At 37.5% G+C, this 13,992-nt stretch overlaps 1 protein-coding gene across 2 annotated transcripts in view; it reads right to left on the reverse strand.

The window, feature by feature from the left end:
- Nucleotides 1–13,992, reverse strand: part of LOC141349030 (receptor-type tyrosine-protein phosphatase mu-like) — a 218,549-nt gene that overhangs the window by 48,552 nt on the left and 156,005 nt on the right. For both annotated transcript variants that reach the window (XM_073857824.1, XM_073857819.1), the window contains 3 exons: nucleotides 5,360–5,511; nucleotides 4,000–4,074; nucleotides 2,026–2,052 (listed from right to left, as the gene is read on the reverse strand). In XM_073857824.1, the coding sequence (XP_073713925.1) occupies nucleotides 2,026–2,052; nucleotides 4,000–4,074; nucleotides 5,360–5,511 (254 nt within the window). The remainder of the gene's footprint in view (nucleotides 1–2,025; nucleotides 2,053–3,999; nucleotides 4,075–5,359; nucleotides 5,512–13,992) is intronic.

Here is a 13,992-nt window from a genome sequence, read left to right on the forward strand (position 1 = left end):
GCGGATTTCCGCGTCGCGTTAACCAATCAGGATTAACGAAGAAAATACTAAGAATTTTTTTCTTGAAAATAATTTTTTACAGTGTACACATTTCAATTTAGAGTCACGTGACATTTATCGACCCGTGACATTTCCGCAGTTTTTTTTTACTATTTTCCCCCTATAGTAAGGTGACCAAATACAAACTGGTAACTCTCTTGACGAATGCACAATCAACATCAGCCATCTTGCAAACATACAACCGCATAGCACTTGCTCCTCCCACAAGAAGCTGATTTCGCCTCTGACGCGTGTCAAATGCTTGCTTTTCTGCGCGTCCACTTCGCTCTAGACGCGCAATTGCATTGAAAATGTTCAAGCGGCAAAGTAGACGCAGTAGACGCAATTTTGACGCCTCAAACGCGGCTGGTGTAAACGCAGCATAAGTTATATTAAGAAGATATATTCTTGTATGAAAATGCATCATGATTTGTTCGTAAAACATAAGTACTACGCACATTTCACGCACAAACTTGTGCATGCTCAGTGAATGAGACCCAGTACCTCAGGTGTCAATCTTAGGTGTTGCCTCTCAAGTTAAAATATTCTGATTTAAGAATGTTTAAATATTTATACTGGAAAACAAGACAGAAATATTAAATAAGACATTTTCATTTCTAGTGTTGAGTCCAATCACACTACTGTATTTTGGTTGAAGCTGGTCAAATGTGAACACGGGTAGATTGTGTGACATCATCATCATTGCTGCATCCTCATAAAGTCAAAATAAACATTATACTGTAAATAAAGAATCATAAGTTTAGGTGTTTGATTTCAAGGACATGTTGTTCAATGTGCGGATGTCTGATGGTAAATTAGAGGATCTTGTATTAAAAGCAGTTGAGAATCACGGCTGTATGATGTTGAAGCGTCTCATGATCTGTCCTCATGTGCCGGAGCTGAATCTATCCTCATAATTCCTGCTTTTATTGTGTAAAGTAAACCTGCTTCTGCTGCTGTGAGAGAGATCGCTTACACGAGGTGTTACTCATTCATATTTAATATGGGACTCAAAGGTCTTATTTTTCATTATGTTATATTTCAATTAAAGTCTGTAATGGGTGCTCAGGGTACGAGGGCCGGCTGAAGGGCTGCTGCATTCAGAATAAACAGAAGGAGTGCAGAGGTGGAGGGAGAAAAAATGAGACAAAACGCCTTAATTATTATATTTTATCATAGGATAAATGAATAAACACCGGCAAAACAGAGAAAAGAAAAACCTGTGTCAGAGAAACTGCTATAGGCAAAAAAAAAAAAAAACATTAGAGAGAATCACAGAAGAGACGCTGATAGCAAGATGCCCTAATAAACACAGAAAACATAAACATTTACCTCTTCATCTCCAAAAAAGTAAACCAGCACTGGCAAAACATTTTTGAAATCTACACCCTAAACCAACCGGTTCAAAATAATTGAGAGTTCACAAACTGTAACCTGCATTATTAAATAGAAGCTAATATATTTAGTGAGATGAAGCGGCTCATTCCTGCACCATTGAGAGCTCAAAACCTGCATGTTTCACAGCTAGTTGTGTGTTTAGTTTAACAAAAATACAAAATCTATCCCATAATCCTCTCCCCACAGCAGTACATGCATATGAGACGACAGACAGGAAGTGACATCACACACATGATGACACGTGGTGCAGATGGGATGGATTGGAGGTCCCCCCCGCACACAGGAAGTGGAACCCAAAAGAAGCACCAGACAGGTGGGATATACACATCAGAATCAAACATTTTCCCTTTCCTCCAAAACATAAACACAAGTGAACGCGACACAAGAGCTCTGTTCCAAAAGCTACTGAGCTGCCTATGAAGTCTGCGTTTGATGATGTGCTGTATTACTACACCTCCATTAAACCACATCAGTTCACTAATTTACCCTATGATGATGTAGGCAGTGTAAGAGATTTTGGAACAGCGCTTCTAATCAAAATCAACTAAATATATTATCTACAGAAATAATGAGATATGTTTCTCTCACCTAGGATGGCGGTGGGCACAAACGGATCTGGTGAAGTTTAGGTAAATAATAAAGAGAGACAGCAGAAACAGAGACTTTAGTCATTTACAGGTTGATAGGAGGTATTAAAATGATGATAGCTATGTTAGGGGCCGTTCACTTTGGCTTTTGCACACTCAAGTTTGTTATTTTTTAAATGAGGAAAACAAGTATTTGAACACCCTGCTATTTTGCAAGTTCTCCCAGTTAGAAATCATGAAGGGGTCTGAAATTGTAATTGTATGTGCACTTTGAAAGAAAAAAAATCCAGAAATCATTATATATATATATTATATATAAATTTAAACTATTTATTTGTATGATACAGCTGTAAATAGGTTTTTAAACACCTGTCTATCAGCTAGAATTCTGACCCTCAAAGACCTGTTAGTCTGCCTTTAATATGTGCACCTCCACTCCATTTATTATCTTAAATTAGATGCACCTGTTTGAGGTTGTTAGCTGCATAAAGACACCTGTCCACCCCTTACAATCAGTAAAAATCCAACTTCTAACATTGCCAAGACCAAAGAGCTGTCCAAAGACACTAGAGACAAAATTGTACACCTCCACAAGGCTGGAAAGGGCTACCGGAAATTGGCAAGCAGCTTGGTGAAAAAAGGTCCACTGTTGGAGCAATCATTAAAAAATGGAAGAAGCTAAACATGGCTGTCAATCTTCCTCGGACTGGGGCTCCATGCAAGATCCCACCTCGTGGGGTCTCAATGATCCTAAGAAAGGTGAGAAATCAGACCAGAACTACACGGAATGACCTGAAAATAGCTGGGACCACCGTTTCCAAGGTTACTGTTGGTAATACACAAGACGTCATGGTTTAAAAATCATGCATGGCACGGAAGGTTCCCCTGCTTAAACCAGCACATGTCCAGGCCCGTCTTAAATTTGCCAATGACCATTTGGATGATCCATAGGAGTCATTGGAGAAAGTCATGTGGTCAGATGAGACCAAAATAGAACTGTGTGGTCATAATTCCACTAAATGTGTTTGGAGGATGAGTACCATCCCAAGAACACCATCCCTACTGTGAAGCATGGGGGTGGTAGCGTCATGGTTTGGGGGTGTTTTTCTGCACATGGGACAGAGTGACTGCACTGTATTAAGGAGAGGATGACCGGGGTCATGTATTGCAAGATTTTGGGGAAGAACCTCCTTCCTTCAGTTAGAGCATTGAAGATGGGTCGAGGACGGGTCTTCCAACATGACAATGACCTGAAGCACACAGTCAGGATAACCAAGGAGTGGCTCTGTAAGAAGCATATCAAGGTTGTGGCGTGGCCTAGCCAGTCTCCAGACCTAAACCCAATAGAGAATCTTTGGAAGGAGCTCAAACTCTGTTTCTCAGCGACACACCAGAAACCTGACTGATCTAGAGAAGATCTGTGTGGAGGAGTGGACCAAAATCCCTCCTGCAGTGTGTGCAAACCTGCTGAAAAACTACAGGAAACGTTTGACCTCTGTAATTGCAAACAAAGGCTACTGTATCAAATATTAACATTGACAGTCTCAGGTGTTCAAATACTTATTTGCAGCTGTATAAATAGTTAAAAATCATACATTGTAATTTCTGGATTTTTTTTTTAGTTTATGTCTCTCACAGTGGACATGCAACTACAATGACGATTTCAGACCCCTCCATGATTTCTAAGTGGGAGAACTTGCGAAATAGCAGGGTGTTCAAATGCTTATTTTCCTCACTGTATGTTAGGGGCTGTCCACATTTCCTTTTGCACACGCAAGTTTGTTATTTTAAATGTAAATGGGTAGCAACTCTTTCTTCTGGCCATATCGGCACCACAGCGAGTTAAACATATTTAAACTTTTCTGAGTCCACACTGACGGTCATTTGACAAGAACCAACCAATCAGCTTCACCCACTACTTATCGACATTGTATTAATCTGTATCAACACAAGATGGAGGAACAGCTGTTATTACCTGGGTAATATGTGTTTGGGATGTTGCTGTTCAGAGTGTTGCTTTTAACTGTGAGAGAACACGGAGAAGAACCAGCTAGAGGAAAAGAGAAAAAACACAGGTAAAATACACACACACAAGCACGCACACACGCATGCACACACACAGCTAAAAATGATATGTTGCATAAATTAAATAAATCAGATTTTTAGGACCATAAAGACCTTCTCATGCATTCTTATGTCTGTTTGCTTCTGACAGGTTTCACATCATTTATCTGTTTTAGTCACAATATAATAATGACAAAAGCTTTAACTCTGTTAGTAAACTCTCACAGCCGTTTTACATTTGCATTCAGAGTGAATATACGTGTTGTGTGTTAACAGGGATATAAAGTTAACTGTTTCAATCTGAGCTGATTAAAGAAAATGAGACGGGCTTGTCAGATAATCTCCACAGTGTGCACATCACAACCGCTCGCATCATCAAGTGATCAATGAGGTCACACCGACAGAAAGCCCACAACATCATTCTGGAAAGCTGCTTCAAAGACAACAACTTAATGACAACGTCTGGAGCAATGAAACAAGTGTGTGTGTGTGTGTTTATGTGTGTGCGTGCATGTGTGAGAGCGTATATATGTGAGTTTGTGCATTTTACTGGAAACATCCTACATGTACATTTAGACTTACAAGGTGTAATAATATAAATACAAATGACTATTTACTGTTAAACATTATTGTGTATGTTTGCATTGTGTCTATGATGCACAATCTTTGTGTTGTTTATTCTGAGATAGGGACAGATTTACTAACAGCTTGCACCAGAACAAACACCTCTTTGGCCTACTGTCAGGATTTACTAAAGACACACAGTGAAAAATTAATGCTGAAAAGGCATGGATGCGTTGTGTTGCATTTGTAGAAGTTTTCCTTTCAGATGATACATTTATGGAAAGAGAGTATTTAAATGATTCAAGTTTGCACTCGATAGTTTAATGGTATGTGTCATTATTTACCACCTAAAAAGTGTAAAAACCCTAAGCTTATTTGCGGTGCTCTTTGTAGATTGTGTTGGTCACAAATGAGATTTTTTGCAGCTGTGTTCTTGCACCTTGTTGGTAAATCACACACAAACATTTCTACTCCCAACAGCGTTTTTTACACCAATATGCCCTGTTTAGTAAATCTGTCCCCCAAACTTTTATTCGATTATTCATCTGAGTTGGTAATTGATGAACAAAACAGGAAAAACCACAATACACAATCATTCCAGATTATTTTCACTACATCACTGAATAATGCAGCCGAGTACATCACATTTTCATTACAACACAGACGATGTTGTAAAGGATTGTGTGCGTAATGTCATTCAAACTTACAGCGTCCATTGAGATTGTGTGTGTCCATGAATGAAAGAGCTTCATCACAGTTGGTACCCTGTTCAGTGTAGCTCTTATCCATCGAGTTCACCATCACCGTCATCTCCTGTCGCGTGCTGTTCAACGTTTCCTTGCGCTTCTTTGCTAGTTTTCTGCAAACCAGAACACAGGGGACAGATGATCATCAAACATGTTTCAAACTTGGCCAATGTGAACTACTAAGGCAGTAGGGGAGAGCAGGACACAACTTAATGCTTTTTGGCTTTGGCTCTATCATTAAAAAAGATTTAAGTTAGATTAAAGCAATAAGCCCCGCGAAGCAGTGGGTTACCAGTGCATTTTATAAAAGCTAAGGGGCGTTGTTAGGCACGACGCGAAGCAAACTTCCTTAGCTGTTATAAAATGCACTGTAACACCGCTGCTTCGCAGGGCTTATTGCTTTTATAAAACGGTTACTTCATATGCATAACAGGATTTCATGAAATAAAACACAAATAAGTTGTAATTATATTAGTACAAATATTACTCTTCCGCCAAACAAAGTAGTTCCTCAGAATCAAGTGTGACTGAAACAGAGCGCAGTTCACAACCAACACAGACACAGCAAAGACACAATGAAAATATGATTTAAGACTGTGGTGTTTATTTTATAAATCAACATTCATCTATTTTATACATTAACATTTATATCGTGCAACTGTTAAAGTGATGATCAAATATGCTCATTAATAATAATTAATAATAGTGAGTTTTTTCTCCTGATATTGTATTAACAGTTATCATTTTGATTATTAGCATTTACATTGTTTTCATTTCATTATCATTGTAACACTGTGGGACAACTAACCCCACTGTGTAAAAATGTTTTCAATCCCAGCTATCAGTTACTAGGAGTTGCTGACATGTTTCAAAATAATGTTATGTTGAAGGTAACAAGACAGTGATTAAAATAATATAAGGTTGGAAAAACTAAATTAACTTTCATGCCTCCAAAACACTCTTTGTTCAATATCTTAACCAAAACACATCAAAACTTTTCACAAATTTACAGGAGATCATCTGACAGAGAAAAAGACCAAAAGCACAGATTGATCGGCCCTGCTTTGTGCCCCGCTCACCCCTATGTATTGTAGTATGTAAACAGAGCAAAGTATTCACATTTGTAGAAATATCTGAATATGACATTTTACACAAACTTTAATAACCACAAGAGAAGCTGAATTTAACATGCAATGAAATGTAAACTATTAGTGTGGGAAAATTGATCATTGATCAATTCATTCAAAGTCAACTAAAAAAAAAAACATTACATTCTGACAAACTCTATGTTCATTTAGATATAAAACATTGAAATGTTGAATAGAGGTTAGCTGAATAAATATATCTAGAAAACACAGCAGCTCCATTCAACATCACTCGAGGTGTTTCACCATTAAAATCATCAAAAGAGCTTAATTTTAATGATGAGGACTGATTAAGATGGAGGCAAAATCCTTCCAATTAAATCCCAATACAATTTTAATCAATGTCCTACCAGGACGCCAACTCTCTGTGATTACAATAACAGCTCAATGAGTCTCCAAACACAACCGCTGAAGACCAAGAGGAAAAAATCTCCTGATGTCACTAGAGATCAGTGGGAAACAGTTGTAATTCAATTCTGCTTTAGTGGATCTATACCTCAAAGACGCTAATTCGGTCGGCCTGCCTTTGTCTTTCAACGATCTCATGCGTAGGAAAATGCAAATTAGACCAAATCATCACAGCCAATCTGTGGGAGCAAATGGGAGCGAGCGGGAGGGGTTCCGTGCCTGAGGCCGAGTTCCGGATCTCTCCGCTCCCCAAAGCGCATCGCCATCCAATTTCAAATGAGAGTTTCGGAAACGGAGCCAAACCGCAAAGTAAGGAGATGCAAGAAGTTTCTACAAACTACAAACTCCATTAAAGCCGAGCTGAGTTGATGAGCATTAAGGGAACAGAAATCAAGACATGATTGATGAGTGAAGCCAACGGGTTACAACACCACTCAAACATCTCCATCAGATTAAACAACATGCCCATATTCCATTAGGACAAAGGTGAAGATCAAACAAACTCCATTTACATTCAGAAGACATTCTGGAATTCAATTTCTCTTTAAAATTTAGCCCTGCATCTCTCGGTGGATCTTAAAGCGTAAAGTCAAATTTAATTTCACAATAACTCTGCATTTACTGCGAGAAGATGTGTGAAAACCTCAAGTGAAGTCTGACACTGTGATCTTCAATATCTTTCATTAGCATCGCTGCTTTCCACTCGCACACACTGGACGTTTGTTTACAAACATCCGCAAAGTGTCAAATCTACTGCAACATAAAACATGACTAAATGGCTATATTTACATGCACAAAATTGAAGGTTACGACAATACAGTTTACTTGCACACTAAACATTGCAATCTGATTAAAATGTTCATTTACAAGTACATTCTATATAATCTAAACCAAACGTCAGAGTTGCCACCTTTGCATATCAAAACCATCCTAATGGTTATTCAAAAGCATCCCAATGACTATTCACAGCCCAAATACCAACAACTAATGAACCAAATCCTTTCATCTTTAAAAAATGGTCGGTAAAAAAAAAATCAGTAAAAAACAAACTGTGGAGATGGTTTAATCAGTAGACCAAATCTAAACTTGAAACAAGCAGAGGACTTGGCAATGCCAACCTTGTCGAGTTCATGCTCTATCTCTGGATAGATGTACAAAGCGAAATTAAAGAAAGTTGTTCTTAAGAACTTTTCAGATATAGGCAATGAAAAGACAATTTTCAAAAGGCACAATGCTATTTTATTGCTTTATGTAGCCTAATGTTATGAAAGTACACATAAACGCAGCAGAATGTACAGCGCATGTAAATATAAGACATAAACTTAAGCACAATTCTTCTGCGCATGTGCACAAGATATTTTTGCATCGGATTGAGAAAATACTACAATTCACCCGTTTACATGAGTACTTTTCTATCACAGATCGGACTACACCACCCCAAATCGATACGATCCAAATTTGCATACAAACAAACACAATCGTATTGATTAAGATGTTTACATAAAGGTTTTTCAATACGATCAAAGCCATCAATACAATTCCAAACTGATTATTTGGTTGCAAATTGATTATAAAATAAATGCGGCCACGGATTGGGATCAACATTTCTATAATCTTTTGACGTATAAGATCTCATGTACTATTAAAAAATTCTCTTCAGTCCAAAAAGTTGCTTTTATTGGTAGCAAGCTGTTAAAATGCTTCATCTCAGATTTTGGGCCCTATTCTAACGCACTCATTAAATAACAAAAAACATATTGCGCCATAGACTTTAGAGAAGGTTTTAGATGGTCAATGGCGTAGTCTATTTTAGTTGCCTCAAAATAGCAATGCGCCAACAATGCGCATGAACACACCTCGTTTTCAGACCGGAATGCCCAAATCCATTTGCTATTTATACAACGTGGCGCTAAACGTGAAAATGATCATTGCGCTGGGTTGAAACTAGCCAAAGACACTTGCGTCGCGCATTGCGCCGGGTGTATGATAGGGCCCTGTGTCTCAGTATGATGTACGCCTCTACAGAAGATCATGTACATCACTGCCTCTTTAGTCCTGCTACAGAATGTAAAGTTTGAACACACATTTAGTCACTTCGGATAAAATGTAGTGTATAGTAATGTATTGTAATGCTGTGTAATGCAGTATAGTGTAGTGTAAAGCATGCACATGCGCTATGATGTTTCTGCCTGCTGTCCTTATTCTCAACATCTTTCATGTTTATCTCATTCAGCAGCCATATGGTGACGCTCTCCTGCAGGCCACTGCATCTCACAGCAGAGATTTACTGCAAACACACACGGATGCTCAGCCCCGTAAACACGATACGTTCTGGCCAAACACAAGCTGTCAGATACACAAATACTTCACACACTATGAGAGAGAGACAGAGAAAGAGAGATGTGAAGCATTCATTCAGTATAGCCAATAAGATTAGTGAATGAATTCTTCTAAAATCAAAACTAGTCTAAATCTCAATCTTCATTCTCAAAAACATTTTCACCCTAAACATCTGCATGAGAGTCCCATAACATTCACTTATCTTTTAAAAAACTCCTTCACATGACTACATAAACATGACATTTACTTTGAAAATGTAGTCTTGATTGTGTATCTGTAATAACATGTATGATCACTTATTTCAGTCTCAGAACAAAGAAAGGCATTTAAATCTACAGTGAAATATCTGTGAACATTTTGAAATTATAATGAATTACTGAATCAGTGTTCTGAATCAATTCATTGAAACAAACCTTTTAAACTGAGTTAACAAACTCATGTACATCAACTAACAAACTTAGGGCTCTATCATACACCCTGCGCAATGATCATTTTCACGTTTAGCGCCACGTTGTTTAAATAGCAAATGATTTGTGCCCACTTTTTTACCCATGGGCGTTCTGGTCTAAAAACGAGGTGTGTTCAGGCGCATTGTTGGCGCGTTGCTATTTTGAGGCAACTAAAATAGACTACGCCATTAACCAACAAAAACCTGTTCTAATGTCTAAAGTCAATGGCGCAATATGTTTTTTTGTTATTTAAAGATCGCATTAGTAATATGCGCCTATAAACGGGACGACAACGCGGGTTTGCTTATCACACACATGAATGCGCAGCAGCACAAAACATTTTTAAATATGAAAGATTAAAGGATTGAATGTAAAAGATTATTATTGAGTCTCTTGGACATAAATGAGGACTAATTATGAGACGTTAGAAGGCGCAAAGAGCTGCTTCACCTGTAAATAAATGCTTTGCTTTAAACAAATGCATTTATTTTTAAATGTTTTTTAAATGCTATCCTACAGATTTATTGTGTGATGACTCTGTACCTGTGGATATGAAGAGATGAGAAACATTTTAAGTAATGCTTTTAAAAAATCCCATACGGCGCTGTTCTAGTGCTGAAACGGCTCTCTGCGCATTTGTAAATTCTTTATCTCTTCTTTGTATTTTTAGAGTACAAATCTTTTCTTGCATATTTGCTAATTATTTTATGAGATTACAATGATTATGTAGGATATCAATACATTTACAGCAATTAAAAGCCTGTTGTTTTTACTTCTATGACTGAAAGAAAACAGCTTTTAAAGGTTTTAATAAAAAAAATAACAATTTCAATGAAAATGTAAACAACACTTTTTTTAACATTAATCTTAAACTGGTGGTCTTCTTCCTCCGCTTAATGTGTTTCAGTTTACAAGGTCCGTCATCTAAATAGGGAATCGGCATGGCACCAACGCAACTGGCTTTTAAAGAGGATGAGAGATGAGACTCTCGTTGGTTTATTGCACGTTACACCCAAAACACACCCATTACTCATTACAAGAACAGGAACAACCCTTTTCGACCATGGTGCATAAACCATTTTTCCCGTCATTAAATTAGCAAAAGTGGATTCGGACACACCCATTTAGGCAGTGCGCCATGTGTATTTGACAAAGCACTTTGTTAAAATAGGACCCTTAATCCTACTTTTTTCTCTGGCTTTTCATATTGTGTAATGTCTATATGCTGTTTTTATGGTTTTTAGACTTATTGTTTCACTTTCTTTTATTTATTAATTTTATTAAAGGGGACATTCCATGAAAATCAGACTTTTTCCATGTTTACATGCTATAATCGGGTCCCCAGTGCTTCTACCAACCCAGAAAACATGAAAAATAGCAACCCTGTAACTTTGTTTTGGTAAGGCTTTCTCTGCAAGCATGTGAATATATAGGTCATTCGGATTTCGCTCCCCCCATGATGTATTAAGGGGCTCTTATTATAATAATACTGCCCCTTCAACTGCGCTATCCAACCATGATGCTGCCTCGAGTGCGAGTGACAGAGAGAAAGTATGACTCGTGTGGTTTGGTCAAAAAGTAAACTTCTGTGTGTTTGTGGAAGTGTATTTTATTGTAACATGCTGAAAATCATTGTGCCTGTTTAAAACACTATGAGACCTAAAAGTCTTTATTTTTATTCCACAATGTTCCTCATCTGCTGATAAACATGTATTTAGTATGCATAAAACAGATGATTGACTTTTTAAACTTGTTCAAATATATAATCCTGAACATCGCTTATGACCAACTTCTTTCGTGAGAAAATCTCCCTGATGCTCTGTCTTGACTACAGCGGGAGCGCTTGAGACTCCGCCCACCTGAGCAGCTCATTTGGATTTAAAGGGATACACACAAAAACGGTGCATTTTTGCTCAGCCCCATAAAGTGCCTATTTTAACATGCCACAATAAATTACCTATATGGTATTTTGAGCTAAAACTTCACATATGTACTCTGGGGACATCAAAGATTTATTTAATATCTTAAAAACATCTTGCGGAATGTCCCCTCTAACACTAATATTATGATTATTATCTTTCTTATCTCTAACTTTTTATGCATTCCTGGTCAGCCTGTGCATCGTTTTAAATGTGCTCCATAAATGAATAAACTAGAAATATAATTAAGGAAGAAATGACAACAGGCCGTTGAATTATTCGAAATTATACCACGGGTCTGTTGAATGCTGCATTCTGATTGGCTGAGAAATGTTCTATGGGTGTTGATTATTTTTCTGTAAACCGCACACCTAACTTGTCAAATGTCTTAAACATAGGCACCAGAGATGTTTGTGGTAACTGTGGTATAAGTGGAATAATTGACTCCGGTCCTTCGAATTATTTGAAAATAATGCACACCTGCGTCATGCCGCATTACCACCTTGTTGTGCATTATTTTCTTATAATTCAATGGCCCGTCGTCAATTATTCCTTACATAATGCACACCTAATGCGTTAAAACGTCATTTTATAGTGAGTGTGAGAGAGTGAAAGAGTGAGCAAGAGAGATAGAGAGAGAAAGTGAGAAAGAGAGAGAGAGAGAGGAGGAGGGAGGGGGAGACTGTAGCACGACTCACCCACACATGTTACTTTTGATGTAAAGTGTTTGCAGTAATGGGAACAATGTGAACCAGTTAGCCTATCAATATTTCTTTATAATCAGTATTTATGCATCATTTGTTCTAGTTTTATATTATCAGGAATGAAGCAAAAACCAAACAAGCAGCCAATCAGTGTTTATTTACGGTATTCAATGATTTTATTCATTCTATTCTATTCTTTCTTTCTTTATTCTTTATGGCTATATTCATGGTGAAAACCAGTTAATCCATACACAAGTTGATCCACAAACAGGTTAGGGGAGGGGAAATTTGGCATCGCCAATTCACCTAACTTGCATGTTTTTGGGCTGTGGGAGGAAATCGGAGTACCCGGAGTAAACCCACGCTGACACAGGGAAACTCCACACAGATCTAGCCAGGGATCAATCCGGGGACCTTTTTGCTGTGAGGCATGTTCACTACTTTTAACTTATTTCTTTGGCTACCACACAGACATTTATGCATTATTTGTTGAAATTAAATCAATCAGTTATATCAGGTAAACTTGGCTAGTAAACTTTAATGTGGTGGACAGATCTGGAACTACTTCACAGGTGTGCGTTGACTGAAAAATAATGCACACCTGTACAGTTTTTCTCAACTAATCAGAATGAAGCATTTAGTGGTATAAATATAAAACAAAGCTGTGATATTTCAGATAGAGTTGAATGTTTGCAGGAGTGTGCTGGTGATCATCTCAACACATCACAACATCAAACATTCAAAACAACAACCAGCTCAAAACATTGAATCCTAATTGCAGAAGGCAAGAACTCTTTGTCAACGTCCTCAAATCATTTATAAAAGACTGTCAGCCGCACACACTGGACACAGAGATGAAACTGAACTGCATTCTGGGTATTTTATCTTTCCAAACTCTTGCAGGAAATGTAGGCGTTTAATGTGTATATGTCCAGAAGAAAAGAGTCTTATTAGAGACGTTTTGACACAGGAAACAGTGGGGAATTGTGGGAAGCGTGCTGGTGCGGCACAGACTACAGAGACCCAGCAGAGAATAAAGACACGGTCCAAGACTTCTGTGTCACTTTCAGTTTCAGTCCAGACTGGACTGCCTTAAAACCACAACAATAATGCAAACTGATTCCCTAGCAAACATGGATTTTCAACAGATAACATGTAGGATGGAAGTAAGTAAATAATAATATAAATCTTTAAATTAATCCACTGTTCTCAATGTAGTTAAAAACAGAAACTTTTTTCCTTTGTGCTTTTAAAAATTTCACGTACACACGACGACGCTGTTAAAAAGATCTGCACTTACGCATATCCACTTCTTACTTAGTATTTTTGCCCTTTTTTTAGTACAAATATCTAAAAATTCTTAAATCAAGATGCATTTTCTTGATAAGCAAAATATCCTAGTTTTTAGACAAAAAAACAAAAAAACAATTTAAGTGAATTTGTGCTTAAAGAGTAACTAAACCCTGAACCAACTTTTTTTAGTTACTGATCTGTAAGAATGATGCTTTATTAGTGCTGCTCATTGATTTTAGTAAGTTGACATTTGAATATAAAGTGTTTCAATATTATAATATATGGTGTAAAAACGTCTGAGTGCTGCCCTCTTCAGGTTGAACGGTGACTACTACA

Source organism: Misgurnus anguillicaudatus, chromosome 2 (genome assembly GCF_027580225.2).
Source record: "Misgurnus anguillicaudatus chromosome 2, ASM2758022v2, whole genome shotgun sequence".
In the NCBI taxonomy this organism is placed as follows: domain Eukaryota; kingdom Metazoa; phylum Chordata; class Actinopteri; order Cypriniformes; family Cobitidae; genus Misgurnus; species Misgurnus anguillicaudatus.